Source organism: Ambystoma mexicanum, chromosome 2q (genome assembly GCF_040938575.1).
Source record: "Ambystoma mexicanum isolate Mex_15411 chromosome 2q, UKY_AmexF1_1, whole genome shotgun sequence".
NCBI lineage: Eukaryota > Metazoa > Chordata > Amphibia > Caudata > Ambystomatidae > Ambystoma > Ambystoma mexicanum.
The window spans coordinates 1,348,594,425-1,348,606,946 of NC_090924.1; the positions used below are offsets into that span (position 1 = coordinate 1,348,594,425).

General features: G+C 45.7%; 1 protein-coding gene across 1 annotated transcript in view; it reads right to left on the reverse strand.

Moving 5' to 3' along the window:
• Positions 1 to 12,522, reverse strand: part of DYNC1LI1 (dynein cytoplasmic 1 light intermediate chain 1) — a 1,016,060-nt gene that overhangs the window by 274,097 nt on the left and 729,441 nt on the right. Inside the window, exon 9 of the mRNA XM_069648812.1 lies at positions 235 to 294. Within this exon, the coding sequence (XP_069504913.1) occupies positions 235 to 294 (60 nt within the window). The remainder of the gene's footprint in view (positions 1 to 234; positions 295 to 12,522) is intronic.

Below are 12,522 nucleotides of genomic sequence, written 5' to 3' on the forward strand. Positions count from 1 at the left end.
TTCAACAGGATTTCCGAATCAGGACCAATAACCAATCAGGCAGATATGAAACTAACAGTGGCAACAGTAATTCCGTTTGGAGGAATCAGGGACACTATTTTCTTTCATTTATCATGTTATCGTTAAATATTAAACTTTACAGAACAACACATGCAGCCACTATTTCCCCCTAACTTGCAATATGGCCCAAATTGTTGTGTTTGTGAGCAAATAGCAAGTTATGGTTTCCCTTACCTGCAGCTTCATCAGAAACACTTGGTCGTCCTCAGCTGCAATTTCTTTTTCGTGCACAAACTGAAATACAAAAAATAATTGCATTGAAGTTTGACACTGGAATAAACACAAATTGAATTTCAATAAACATTATGAAATGTTTCGGTACTGGATTGGTTAATTTATCTGATGTTTCCTTCATTCTACTTTTCAATAGAATTCAGAGGGAGGGTTCTTCAATGTACCAAATTTGGTCAACATTCATGTATGGATTTTACACAAACTTCTTTAATTACAGTATTTGATTAGACACCTATGCAGATGACAGGAAGGTATTGGGGGATTATGCATGTTACTTCCTGTTTTCTCCTTTTATAGCACTATCAAAAATTGGATCACATTTCCAGACCATTGTGTTTTCATTATGGCCTACTCCACACACAATGTTGGCCACCTGGTAATTTCAGACAGTTGCGAATGCCTATAGACCTTAATAAATAACCAACTCCAAATTTTGGAGCATCATCCCCTTGTCTATGCTACTACCCTCTCTCACTTTTTTTCTAGCTCTGTATCTAGGATTGTGCAATAAAAAAAAAAAAACACAAAGGTAAATAGTCTTTAATTTGGACATACATGTCTAAGGAAGCCAAGCTCACCTCAGTTGTGACTTTACCAATCTACAACCAAAGACTTGTTTTTCTGATTAGGCCATTCATTGCTTGGGGTCACATTACCACTGTAAAGTGGACCAATATCCTTAGTAGTCTGGTTTATCACAGTTTATCCCGCACCAGCTTCAGAATGAATACAAATCAAGCAACACCTTCACAATATACCCAGACGTACTAATGGGACACCTGTACCAAAGAATGAAATGACCACAAAAGAAATGTCAAATTTTCGTTTAAAATAATTACTTAATGTGCAACATAAAAACAATATAGTGCAACATATACATTAGGGACAACATTTGGAAAAAAGTGATTATATTCTATATAATGGAATTTAATTTATGGTAGTGTGATGAACCAGGAATGAGACGCAAACACAGAGGACTCATGATGTTTGCCATAAACCTTTATTAAAGGAAACTGGGTTGGAAAATGCCTCATTGTCCCTATCCTAGAAGGTATTTCCCTACCTCAACCAAAACTAAGGGCCTGTCGGTGTCAAGCTGTCAGAAAGAAAAATCTCCTGCGTCCGAAATCCTATCCTAGCCCTCACACTCTAAAAATAACTAAGGTGCCATGGGTAATCTCTCTGACTTGCAAAGTGCAAAAATGTTCAAGTTCTACAAAAAGGCGTAAAACCCACAAAGTTCCAAATTAATAATGCTCACAGTTCCAGAGAATCACTCCCTTCCCCAACTTTCTCTCCAGCAAACAAAAGTTGAAAAGAATAACCAAGTTCTTTGTAGCTCAATGATATATCCCCTCCTCTTGATGTAGCAACATGTTCCAGGGGAAATGTGTTCCCTTCCCCAGGTCCTTCTTACATTCAACGCAATGCAAGACTCCTAAAGCCATGATTCTTACTTTAGTTTCTCGGCCTCGCAACAACACCTGGTTACTCCCCTGCCAGGTTCTTTCAGATAGTTGCTTGACAAAATTTGGGTGCAGGTGCCAGACTCGCAAGACACATGGTGTACTCTTCTGCCAGGTTCTTTTTACTCATTCATCACAGTTCAGAATCCTGAGGGCATTGGACTTGGGATTCTTTTGTTCACAAACATCTGGTATAGTCCCCTGCAAGGTTCTCTTTATATATAGTTCACTTTCTTTTTTTTTGTGGGCTTATTTATTGGTTAAAATTAATGCAACCTTAACAATTCAAACAAATACCATCACAGAATCAAACTAACAAGTAAAAAAAATTACATATTTCAATAAAATAAAGCAAGGAAAGTAAAAAAAAAATAAAAATAAAATTCTAGTACAAAAAAAAACTGTCTATCCAAATTTAAACAATACAGACATTTTACCAGCGAAACTGCAATAGAAGTAGGAAACCAGAAAGATATTTCTTCCAAAACACTTCACATTCGGTGGATTCACACACAGTAAAAAACATTTTAAATATAAAAATCTTTGCATTTTAAGAGCTGAACATTCAGATAAAAGATGCTTTAAACTCTCTATATTACCGACTTGGTGACAGAATCTACAAATAGCGGCATCCTCTTGGATAATCAATAGTCTAGAACTTCTCCCGAATAGAACACATTTTATTGAAAGCGGGGAGCAAAATCTTTTCTAGTCCAAGGGCAAGGAAAAGGCTTCAATGCGAAGCAACAGTCACAAGCCTCTTAAATTCTTCTTTCATATGAGCTAGACTAACATACCATGCATTGAATCAATGGTGTTACACCAATCTTGCTTATACACAGGTTTTTTAACTCTCACAGGAACCTTTATTAAATAGTCTTGTCAAACAATTTGCCAGTAATATTTGTGAACACCTCTCGACAAAGTCTGTCAAAGTAGCAACCTGGCCCCTTTCAAACTGAGTCCCCAACTTACTATAATCAGCATTGCCACAAGGTACAAGAAATGTGCGATATAATGACAAAATAGGCCACTGGCCTCCAGCTCGAATCTCATTGCTACTTTCGGGAATGCATTTGGAACCCCTAGAGCTGCACGCCACACAACTCCTTCCAACACCCTGAGGTAGTCTCATGCCCAACCTTTCAGTATTTCTATCGCATACAGAAGCTTAAGGCATATTTTCCCCTCATATTGATTAATCAATGGTATATATGAATATTTGCAATGACGACATTTTATGAGTTTCAATTGAGAGATGTAAACATCGATTTCCCTTAGCAGGTAGCCTATTATGCAGGCTTTACTGGGTAGGTTAATAGGAAATCCCAGATATACAAGGGATTGTACAGTTCCCAGGTTAGAGCAATTTAGGTGCCAATTAGTAGCTATTTTGCTTTTCCTCTTAGTAAATGTCAAGATCTTGGTTTTCCTCGAATTGATTTTCAGGGTGTTCTCACTAGCATAACTCCCGAACGCTGACAAACGCTGTAATTCAATACCGGTACAATCCATAAGCAATAAATTATCCGCGTACGCTACCCAACTCAGCGACAACTTCCCCAGTCATGGGGGGGGGGGGGGCAGGAACAAAGGCCAAGTTCTTACCAACATCCGCTATGTACAGGTTAAATAAGCAGTGGGCCAAAAGGCACCCCCTACCGCAAACGATGATTCTTTGCGATAAAACTCACTCATTGTTTAATCTAACCTGAACATTTAAGTCCTCATGTAGTCTTATAATAACCATAAACAGACCTTCAGGGATACCCAATCGGCCAGTTTCTTCCATAGCCTCAATCTTGACAGATCAAAGGAAGCTAAATGTATAACACCATATTTTTCTTTCATAACCAAGTCCTATAGGCATCCCAATATAAATCACTTATATTTGTGCCATGATTCTTACGAAATTCAGATTGATTTTTCTTACTAATGCTCTCTTTCACCACCCAATTTTCCAGATGTTTTAATACTAAATTGGCAAAAATGTTGCTATCCGAGTTAAGTATTGAAATGAGCCGTTAGTTATTAAGGTCAGATCTATGGCCATTCTTATAAATGGGGATTTCATAAGCCGTCAACCAAATTCTAGTGAAGTTGCCTGCCTTAAGTATGTTATCAAATAGGATTTTAAAGATTCCAGCCCATATTTTCAGAGCACCCTTAAAACGGCAGTTCGAAGATCGATTGGGTCTAGGTGATTTTGAGTAACTAGCATGCTGGATGAGATCATAGATGACCTCCACTTCATATTTCAGGGCCCCCACAATACCATTAAGAGTTTGCATACTTTCCAGTACACTTTCACACTGATGTTCCAAAGCAGCATATCATTTCCCAAAATGGCTAACCCAGTCCGCCTCAGATACAGTATTTATAACTTGTTCTCCATGCACTTTCCCCAGGTCATTCATCAACAGCCACAATGAGTGAGTATCTTTCTCAATGAAACTCCAGCATCTCTTCTGCGTCTGCTTGTACTAAAAGTGCCTTATGACTTTTCACCCAATTTTTATATTAGTGTCTTACCTGGTTTATTTCCTTCAGCGTTTTCCCCAAGAAAAATAGTGCTTTTTTAATAATAGTATTTTATTGAGTTTAAATTTCCTTACCATAATTAATCCAACAAAACATGTGGGGACCACTTCATCCGTGGTCACATACATTGCTGCAACATTACAGGGCATAAATAACGCCTCAAAATAAAAAAGACTGTCCAAAAAAAGCTTACAAATTGTGGAACGTGTTCTTAGAGACTTTTAAAACAACTGGTAACTTTAAATGTAAAAGAGGGTCCAGCCCCCCCAACCACCCATTCCCGTCCACCCACCCACCCACCATTCACATCTGGGAAAGACTTAATTTCAAGATTTGGAATTGTTATATTCACAACACCACTAGTTTCTGGAATCTGATCATATTCTTATCTGGGAAAGCTCTGCCCTTCCACCATAGTTGTTCGACCAAGGCTCAATCTGTATTCATGGGGTGATCTTTCATGCTTTGTCTAGTCGCCTAGTGTTAGCTACTGCGTCGCCTGCCTGTGTGTTTCCATGAACACTGAAATATTGCATGATGGGAAGCCATGTCATGTCTATATGAGAGTGTGTTTCCAGCAGCGCAGCTGTGATGCTTTTCATCTTGTATCTCTCGTGGGCTTTGCACAACCATTCTTTACGTGTGGGGAGCCTGTGCCGCTTCCAGTGCATCATGAGACAGACTCTTGCCGCTAGAAGCAAGTTCCCATGGCACATGCAATAGTACTGTGCGTGTCCCCTCTGCATCTGTTTCTAAACATAATAGCAACAATAGGGGGGCCAAATTTGTATGAATCCAATCTATTGCTTGAATCCACCCTAGAAACTCCTTCCAGTAAGTCTGGACCTTCTGACAGCTACTATATTATACAAAAAGAAGTTGTGTTAACGGGTATCTGAAACCCGACAAAGTAAAACAAAGTGAGGAAAAGACCATTGGCGTATCTAATACCCCAAGAGTCATACATGAATATTAAAACGTATTTATTAAACACATAGAAAATAGCACTCATAAAATGATCACATTTACATAAAACTTAATATAAAACATATAGAACATATATTCCACATCACACAAGGAAAACAAACATTTACTGTTGGTTGGTTCTTACTAAATAACCACTCCGTATGAGACTTCACATTGGAGTAGTTTGCCTTATTTTGAAATGCTATTAGTCTATTTTCAAAACCCAACTTGCACAAGTTTCTGTGCCTATAACAGACAAATGTGGGACATTCATCAGGGTTAAAAAGTTGCTTGTGTTTTTATTAGTGATAAGTCTTCTTTCCTATCACTTCTGTCATATTTGTTCAATAAGCCGAACCCTCAGAGTGTGGTAGACATTTCCACAGTCTGAAACACACAAAAAAATTGAAGGGAATATCACTCCAGCCTTTTCTTCTAGTCTGTAGTGATTGTAGATAGATATTATCCACGCTTGTAAAGTGGCATCATGTAGTAGATATACGAATTGGTAATAGTATGTAGTCACGGAGGAAGCTTTGAATAAGTACAAAGCTGCTTCACTTCGGCATGTGGCTAGATCTTGTTGTCAAGGTAAAAGGATTTGGGCAAAAAGGCCAAAGATTGCCAGCGCTTATCGCCGTAATTCTTAGGGAAGTGTTCAGCAGCCGCCAACTGTTCCTTCGATTCATTGCAAGCCGGAAGGCAGCGTTTATATTTAGTTTTCATCTACAACTGCAGGCTAATTAAGTTATACTCCGACTCTGTCTTAGGAGCTATTATATTGGCACATTCTGCACATTTGTGGTTTAACTTGGACAAGACTATGCGCCTCAGAGGAAGAGCTACGCTCGAAACACGTCAGGCTGTTCAGTGCTTGAAATTAAAAAAACTATACACTTGTATCTGTGAACGATTTTTGGTGTGGCGCAGTTCAACTATTTACAATTGTCCTAATAGATCTTGGTGTCACCAAGCTATTCATTTACACAAGGAAATTGCCTTTTCGCCACCATCCGCAGAATCTCGGGGAGAATCGATAAGGAAGACGTCTCCAGGTTACAAGAGCACGAGGATGCTGCGCGCTCTCACCAGTGACGTCATCTGAACTCGACGCGTCGCCCTTCTGCCAGCTACACCACTGATGCCAATCACTAACTTTGAGGCAGCCTCTCCAGAAATACAGGTGTTATGCCTGGTATATATTTGCTAACCTTTGCAGGGTTAGGTGCCATTGCGTCAATAACCTCCCATTATGCACCTTGCACTGCATAGAGATCGAGGTGGACCATCCCGCTCTGTATATTAGGACCCAAGCGTCTTGGCTTTCTTGCAAGCCCAGCTCGCCCTCCCATTTGGTTTTAGTGCTTGGTGTCGGTAAGTGTCCCCTACTAACTAAGGAGGAGTATCGTTTTGCCAACATCCCTATTAAGCCGCAGTGCTCACTAAGTGTGTGTTCTATCCGTGAGTGACCGACAGAGGGAGATACCCCAGCAAGGGTGCAGGAGTGCACTTCTTAGCTGTAAGCACTGCAGCAGTGGGATTTTGATGCCCTGTTGGGCTAACTGTAGGTCACCCTTTCTTTCGAAGATGTTATCTTTCCTCATCTGCCCTGCTCTCACTAGGCCACCCGCATATTGAGGCTAAAAGCCCATTGGGTCGACCAGTAGACCCCTTTTAGGGGGGAGCCCAGATGCAACTGAGTGGTGATGGCCATGTTGTTATCCCCCTGCATAGCTTGCGATGGATAACAGAGGGACTACAAGACCACGAGCACTGGATGTTCGCAGATTTTGCGAGGCATGGCACTAAGAGGGACACATAACCATTCTCCTAGAGTGACGGGAGCAAACAGTCCATTCTCCAGACCCACCTACTGTTTTTCCTTGTTTTCCCACAGGTAGTCCGAGAGTATGCGTAGCTGTGATGCCCTACAGTATTCAAAGACATCTGGGTAGCCCATGCATCCCTTGTCCTTCGGTGTTAGCAATGTGTTACATTATATCCGAGCTCTCTGGCCAGCCCATAGTTATTTAAGTAATGTCCGCTTTACTTCTGAACTTATTACCCTTGGCAGGTAGCATGTCATGCAGTATTTGGGATGCAGAGTAACTCTTTACACCAAATAATCAAACCAACTCAGGAAGATGGCAAAGTTTGTTTACCGTTTTATTATCAATTGTCTAAAACAGGGAGTTACAACGGACATCGGATGTCGCAGAGCATTCTCTCGAAGCATTTCATAAAAAAAGAATACTTTTATAGTAAAGAATTGTCATACGTCATACTACGTGGCAAATTAACCAGGTTACTCACCGTAGTGACCACCTTACTCCTAGTCCATAGTCCCCTTTCCTCCATACTTGTGGGACATCATCGTCCTGTGGGACGGGACCGGAGCACTTTGTAAAAAGCACCCAAAAATGTTTACAAAAATGTGTCCTTCCTCTCTTTCTTGCGCAGGGCCCGGCACGCGGCTGTAACCCGCCCACCTTGGCTCCGCCCTGCGCATCGCCCATCAGTCCATTTCTATCGCCAGGTCAGAGACCAATTAGCAATAACAGAGGAACCTTATTAGAGGGGACGGCGGGTGGGCGTATGGAGGAAAGGGGACTATGGACTAGGAGTAAGGTGGTCACTACAGTGAGTAACCTGGTTATACTCCTACGTCCCGTCCCCTTTCCACCATACTTATGGGGGATTCCCAAGCACTCCTAACAGGAACTACGGGTGGATGGAAATACCCCCTACAGAAAAAGGTTCTTCAGCACAGCCTGACCAAATTGAGCATCAGCTCTTGAGCTCATATCAAGACAATAATGCTTACAAAAAGCAGATGGGGAGGCCCAAGTAGCTGCCCTAGCGGTGGACTCCCAGGGGACATATTTCTGAAAAGCAACCGCGGCTGCTTTGCCCCGCACCAGGTGTGCATGAATACCCTTAGGAGGTTTCAGCCCTTGGACGGTCAAAGACTGTGATGCAGGCGGCGATCCACCCAGAAATAGCCACTTTAGATGCCTGCTTATCCTGAGGGTTACCAAAGGTCACAAAAAGTTGAGAATAACTCCTAAACTCGGAAGTCCTGTCAAGGTAGAACTTAAGAGCCCTCCCGACATCAAGACAGTGCAGAACCCTTTCAGCCTCTGAGGTAGGGTTCGGAAAAAAGACCGGTAGGGAGATCGACTGATTCAGATGGAATTCAGTTACCACCTTCAGTGGAAAGGCCGGGTTTGTACGTAGGACTACCTTGTCCTTGTGAAAGACCAAGAAAGGATGCTCCACTGACAAGGCCTAGAGCTCACTCACTCTCCTCGCTGACGTTACGGCGACCAGAAAGGACACTTTCCATGATAGGTACTTAAGGTCCACCGTGGCCATTGGTTCAAAAGGTTCATGGCACAGCACCGTCAGGACTACATATAGGTCCCACGGCGGGTGCGGACTTCGAATTGGAGGGTAGAGGTGTGTCAAGCCTGCAAAATGCCTCTTAACCGCTGGGTTACTCAGAGAATAAGAGCATTGTTCTGTAGAAAGATAAGCGGAAACCGCTGAAAGGTAAGTTCTGCATGACAGAACGTGAACACCCGACTAAGGAGGACACGAAGGACAGCACCGTGTCAATCGTAGCCACCCTTGGATTCAACTGCTTTTCCAAACACCAATGACAGAACCTGAGCCATTTACTCCTGTATTGGGATATGGCCGAGGGTTTCCTGGCTGCCTGGATAATACGCATGTTATCCATGGACAAGTTAAGATGCTCTAAAGACTTGAACTCGGGCACCATGCCGCCAAGCTGAGCAATTGTTGGGAAGGGTGCCACATCTGCTGTTCCCCTTGATGAAGAACATCGGCGGTCACTGGTAACCTGATAGGCGGATACACCGACAGGTGTTGAAGTTCTGAGAACCAAAACCTGGCCGGCCACCACGGGGCTATGAGTAGAAGGGAACAGTTTACCGAGTTCTTCAGCTTCCAAATTGCTCAAACTAGAGGCAGAGGCGGGAAGGCGTAAGTTCAAATGTTGTGTCATGGAATTTCGAGAGCATCCACCAGAGAGGAGGGTCCCAGCCCACCTCTGGAGGCATACTGAGGAAGCTTCTTGTTTACCGCCATAGCGAAGAGTTCCAACTCTGGTGTGCCCCAACGCAAGAAAATCCATGAGGACACCTCTGCCTTCAACTCCCACTCGTAGCTGACCACTGTCCGCCGGCTGAGGGCATCCGCTGTGACATTCAGCTGGCCCGGGATGTGTACTGCAAGCAGCCAGACACCATGAAGCACAGCCCACTCCCATATTTGGATGGACAGGTCCACGAGGGGGGGGGGGGACTTCCTTCCCCCTAGCTTGTTGATGTAACACATTGACACCACATTGTCCATGCGTATGCGGACCACCTTGTTGGCAATGAGCGGTCTGAACGCCCTGAGCGCTAGGAAGATCGCCAGAAGCTCCAAATGATTTATGTGCAGGAGCTTGACCTGAGGCGACCAGAGGTCCGAGGCCTGAAGAAGATCTAACGTCGCACCCCACCCCAGAAGGGAGGAGTCCGTCGTGATCGTCACCGTGGGGGCTGGGTCCTGAAACCCAGCACCCACGACAGGTTGCCGAGAGATGACCACCAATCTATTTCCACTCTCCTGGAATCCGGAATCATTATCAGCTTGGAATCCGGGTCCATAGCCTGACGCCAGGAACTCCGAAGAGCCATCTGGGTCCGTCTCATCTTGAGACGAGCAAGAGGAGGAGCCAGCATGCACAAGGCCATGAGGCCCAGAAGCCTCTGGAACCACCAGGCCGACATGCTCTCCGACTGCGCAAACATCTGACACGTGGCTAACAGATCCGCCATTCTGTCCCCGGTCAGGGACACACTGCAGTCGATCGTGTTCCAGCGAAAAACCAGGAAAATCAGGTCCTGCGAGATCGTCATGGAAGATTTCCACCAGTTCACCGACAGCCCAAGATGGAACAGGAGCTGAAGGAGATACTGGAGATTGCCGCAATCACCGACATCATCTTCGTGAAGACACGCAGCGCCGAGCTGAGGCCAAAAGGAAGCACTCGAAACTGGAGGTGCTCCACTCCCAAAGAGAAGCAGAGATATCTCCTGTGTGGGTTCCAAATCAGGATATGCATGTACGCATCCTGAAGATCCACGACGCTGAGCCAATCGCCCATCTGCAAGTAGAACCATATCTGGCCGGGCGTGATCATCTTGAATTTCTCTTGGGGTAGGAAAAGATTGAACTGGGAAAGGTCTAGGATGGGGCGCAGGCCAGCCTGGTTGGGTTTGGGCACCGTAAACAGTCAGAAGTAAAAGCCCTCCCCTCGTTCCCCAAGGGGAACGGGTTCCACAGCTCTGATGTCCAGAAGTTTCTGAACCTCGCCTTTGTGGGAGGGCGAGCCTGACAGCTGAAAATGAGGGTTGAGGCGTGGGGTAGGGGGAAGAGGTAAGCGGAAGCCCGCTCGAGCGACTGACAAGACCCATCTGTATTCTGTGATGGCCTGCCACGCCTCCCAATGAGAAGCAATGCGTCCTCCCACCGGGGTCTCTTGCAAGCGCGGAAAACCCTCATTTAGTAGGTTTATCGGTGGCGGTGCCACCTGAACCTGAGGAGGCGGCTGAGGAACGGGAGAAAAACCGCGTCCGTTTTTGCCTATGGCGGTGTTTCCCCGCAGGGGTATCCACTCTGCGAGACTTGCGGTCGATGAAGCCCCTAAAGCCATAGGAAGGTCGACTTTGTGACAACGGTCTCTGGGTTTTGAAAGGAGCCTTAACTAGGACAGACAAGGACTTAGCTGTCTGAGTGCTATCCTTCGTCTTGGTGAGCTCTACATTTGTTGTAGCATGAAAGAGCTCCTTCCCATCGAACGGAAGGTACAGCACCTTGTCCTGCACTTCTTTTGAGAATTTAGTTGCATGCAGCCACGCCTGCCGTGAGGTATCAACCCCCAGCATAAGGCCCCGGGCCGAGGGGTCTCCGTGATGAGCCGCAGCCTCCAGGAGATCCTGGGCCAAGACCATGGCGTCGGAAAGGCCTCCTCTAAAGTCTCGACCGGGATAAACTCCTCAAACTCCGACAGACCTTTCCACATCCGCATGTTAGCTCCCGCTAATATCAATTCAGCGTTGGCCTGCCTGAGCTGCAAGGCTGACTTGGCGAAGATTTTCCTCCCGAGGGAGTCGAGGTGCTTGTCCTCCTTTCCCAGAACCTGAGTAGCCATTGTGGAAGAGGATTCTGTGGGCCAGGACTGCAAAGTGGCTGCAGCCACCACTGTGGAGGAGGGGGGCAGAGAAGATGACAGGGCCACCTCTTCCGAAGAACGCAGCCTGTATCTAGCGTCAATTTTCTTATTGACAAAAAGTCCAGAGTGTGGCTTTTCCCAGACTCTGCGGACCTCAGCCAGAACGTCCTTCTGCAAGAACAGGCCGGTACGCTCCAAGGGAGACAGGGTGAACGCCCCAGAAAGCACGCCCTCCTGCGGAGCGGGTGCCTTGGGCACCGGAACATCGAAGAAGTTCATCATGTCCAGTACCCGGTCTGAAAAGCTCTGATAGAGCGGGGAAGGTCCTCACTGTCCTGATCGCCTTGTGCGTCATCCGACAGATCAGGATCCTGCTGAACCGTGTTGGGCGCTGCCTTGTCCACAGGGGACAATGGGGGCAAAGGCGGAAGAGTCGGGGGAGGCACTGTAGGCAAGGGACGCGCCGGCTGAACCACCGGAGGAACAGGTGGAGCCGGAGGCGCGGGAGGACATATCTCCCTAAAAAGCCCTTTGAAATACTCCCTCATGGGGTCGGTACGCATAAGCGTTTGAAATTTACCAAAAAAGGCTTCCTCCGGGGACTGCTTCGGAACCTGAGGAGGACAAATCCAGGGACGTAACGGGGACGGGTGCCACACAGGCCCCTCCACCGACGTATCCACATAAATCAACGGTGCCGACCCTGCAGGCACCGAAACATTGTGCGGAAGAGGCATCCGTGCGTTCCAGTCATAAACTGGCTGATAAGGATGCGCACAAGGGACTCTATGTTCACCAAAGGGGCCAAGCCCTACACCTGAAGCCGATGGCATAGCTGTAGGGGTAGCACCCAAAATGGCCGTTGCGGTCGTGGTGGGAACGGGCGCCATTTTGTCATCATCTGAGGGGAACTGCGGCATGTGAGGAAGTGAGGCAGGGGTCCCCGCTGATGGATATGGGGTCTTAATAACATAAGGGACCTCGGCAGTGCCGGTACTGTGTGGCCTG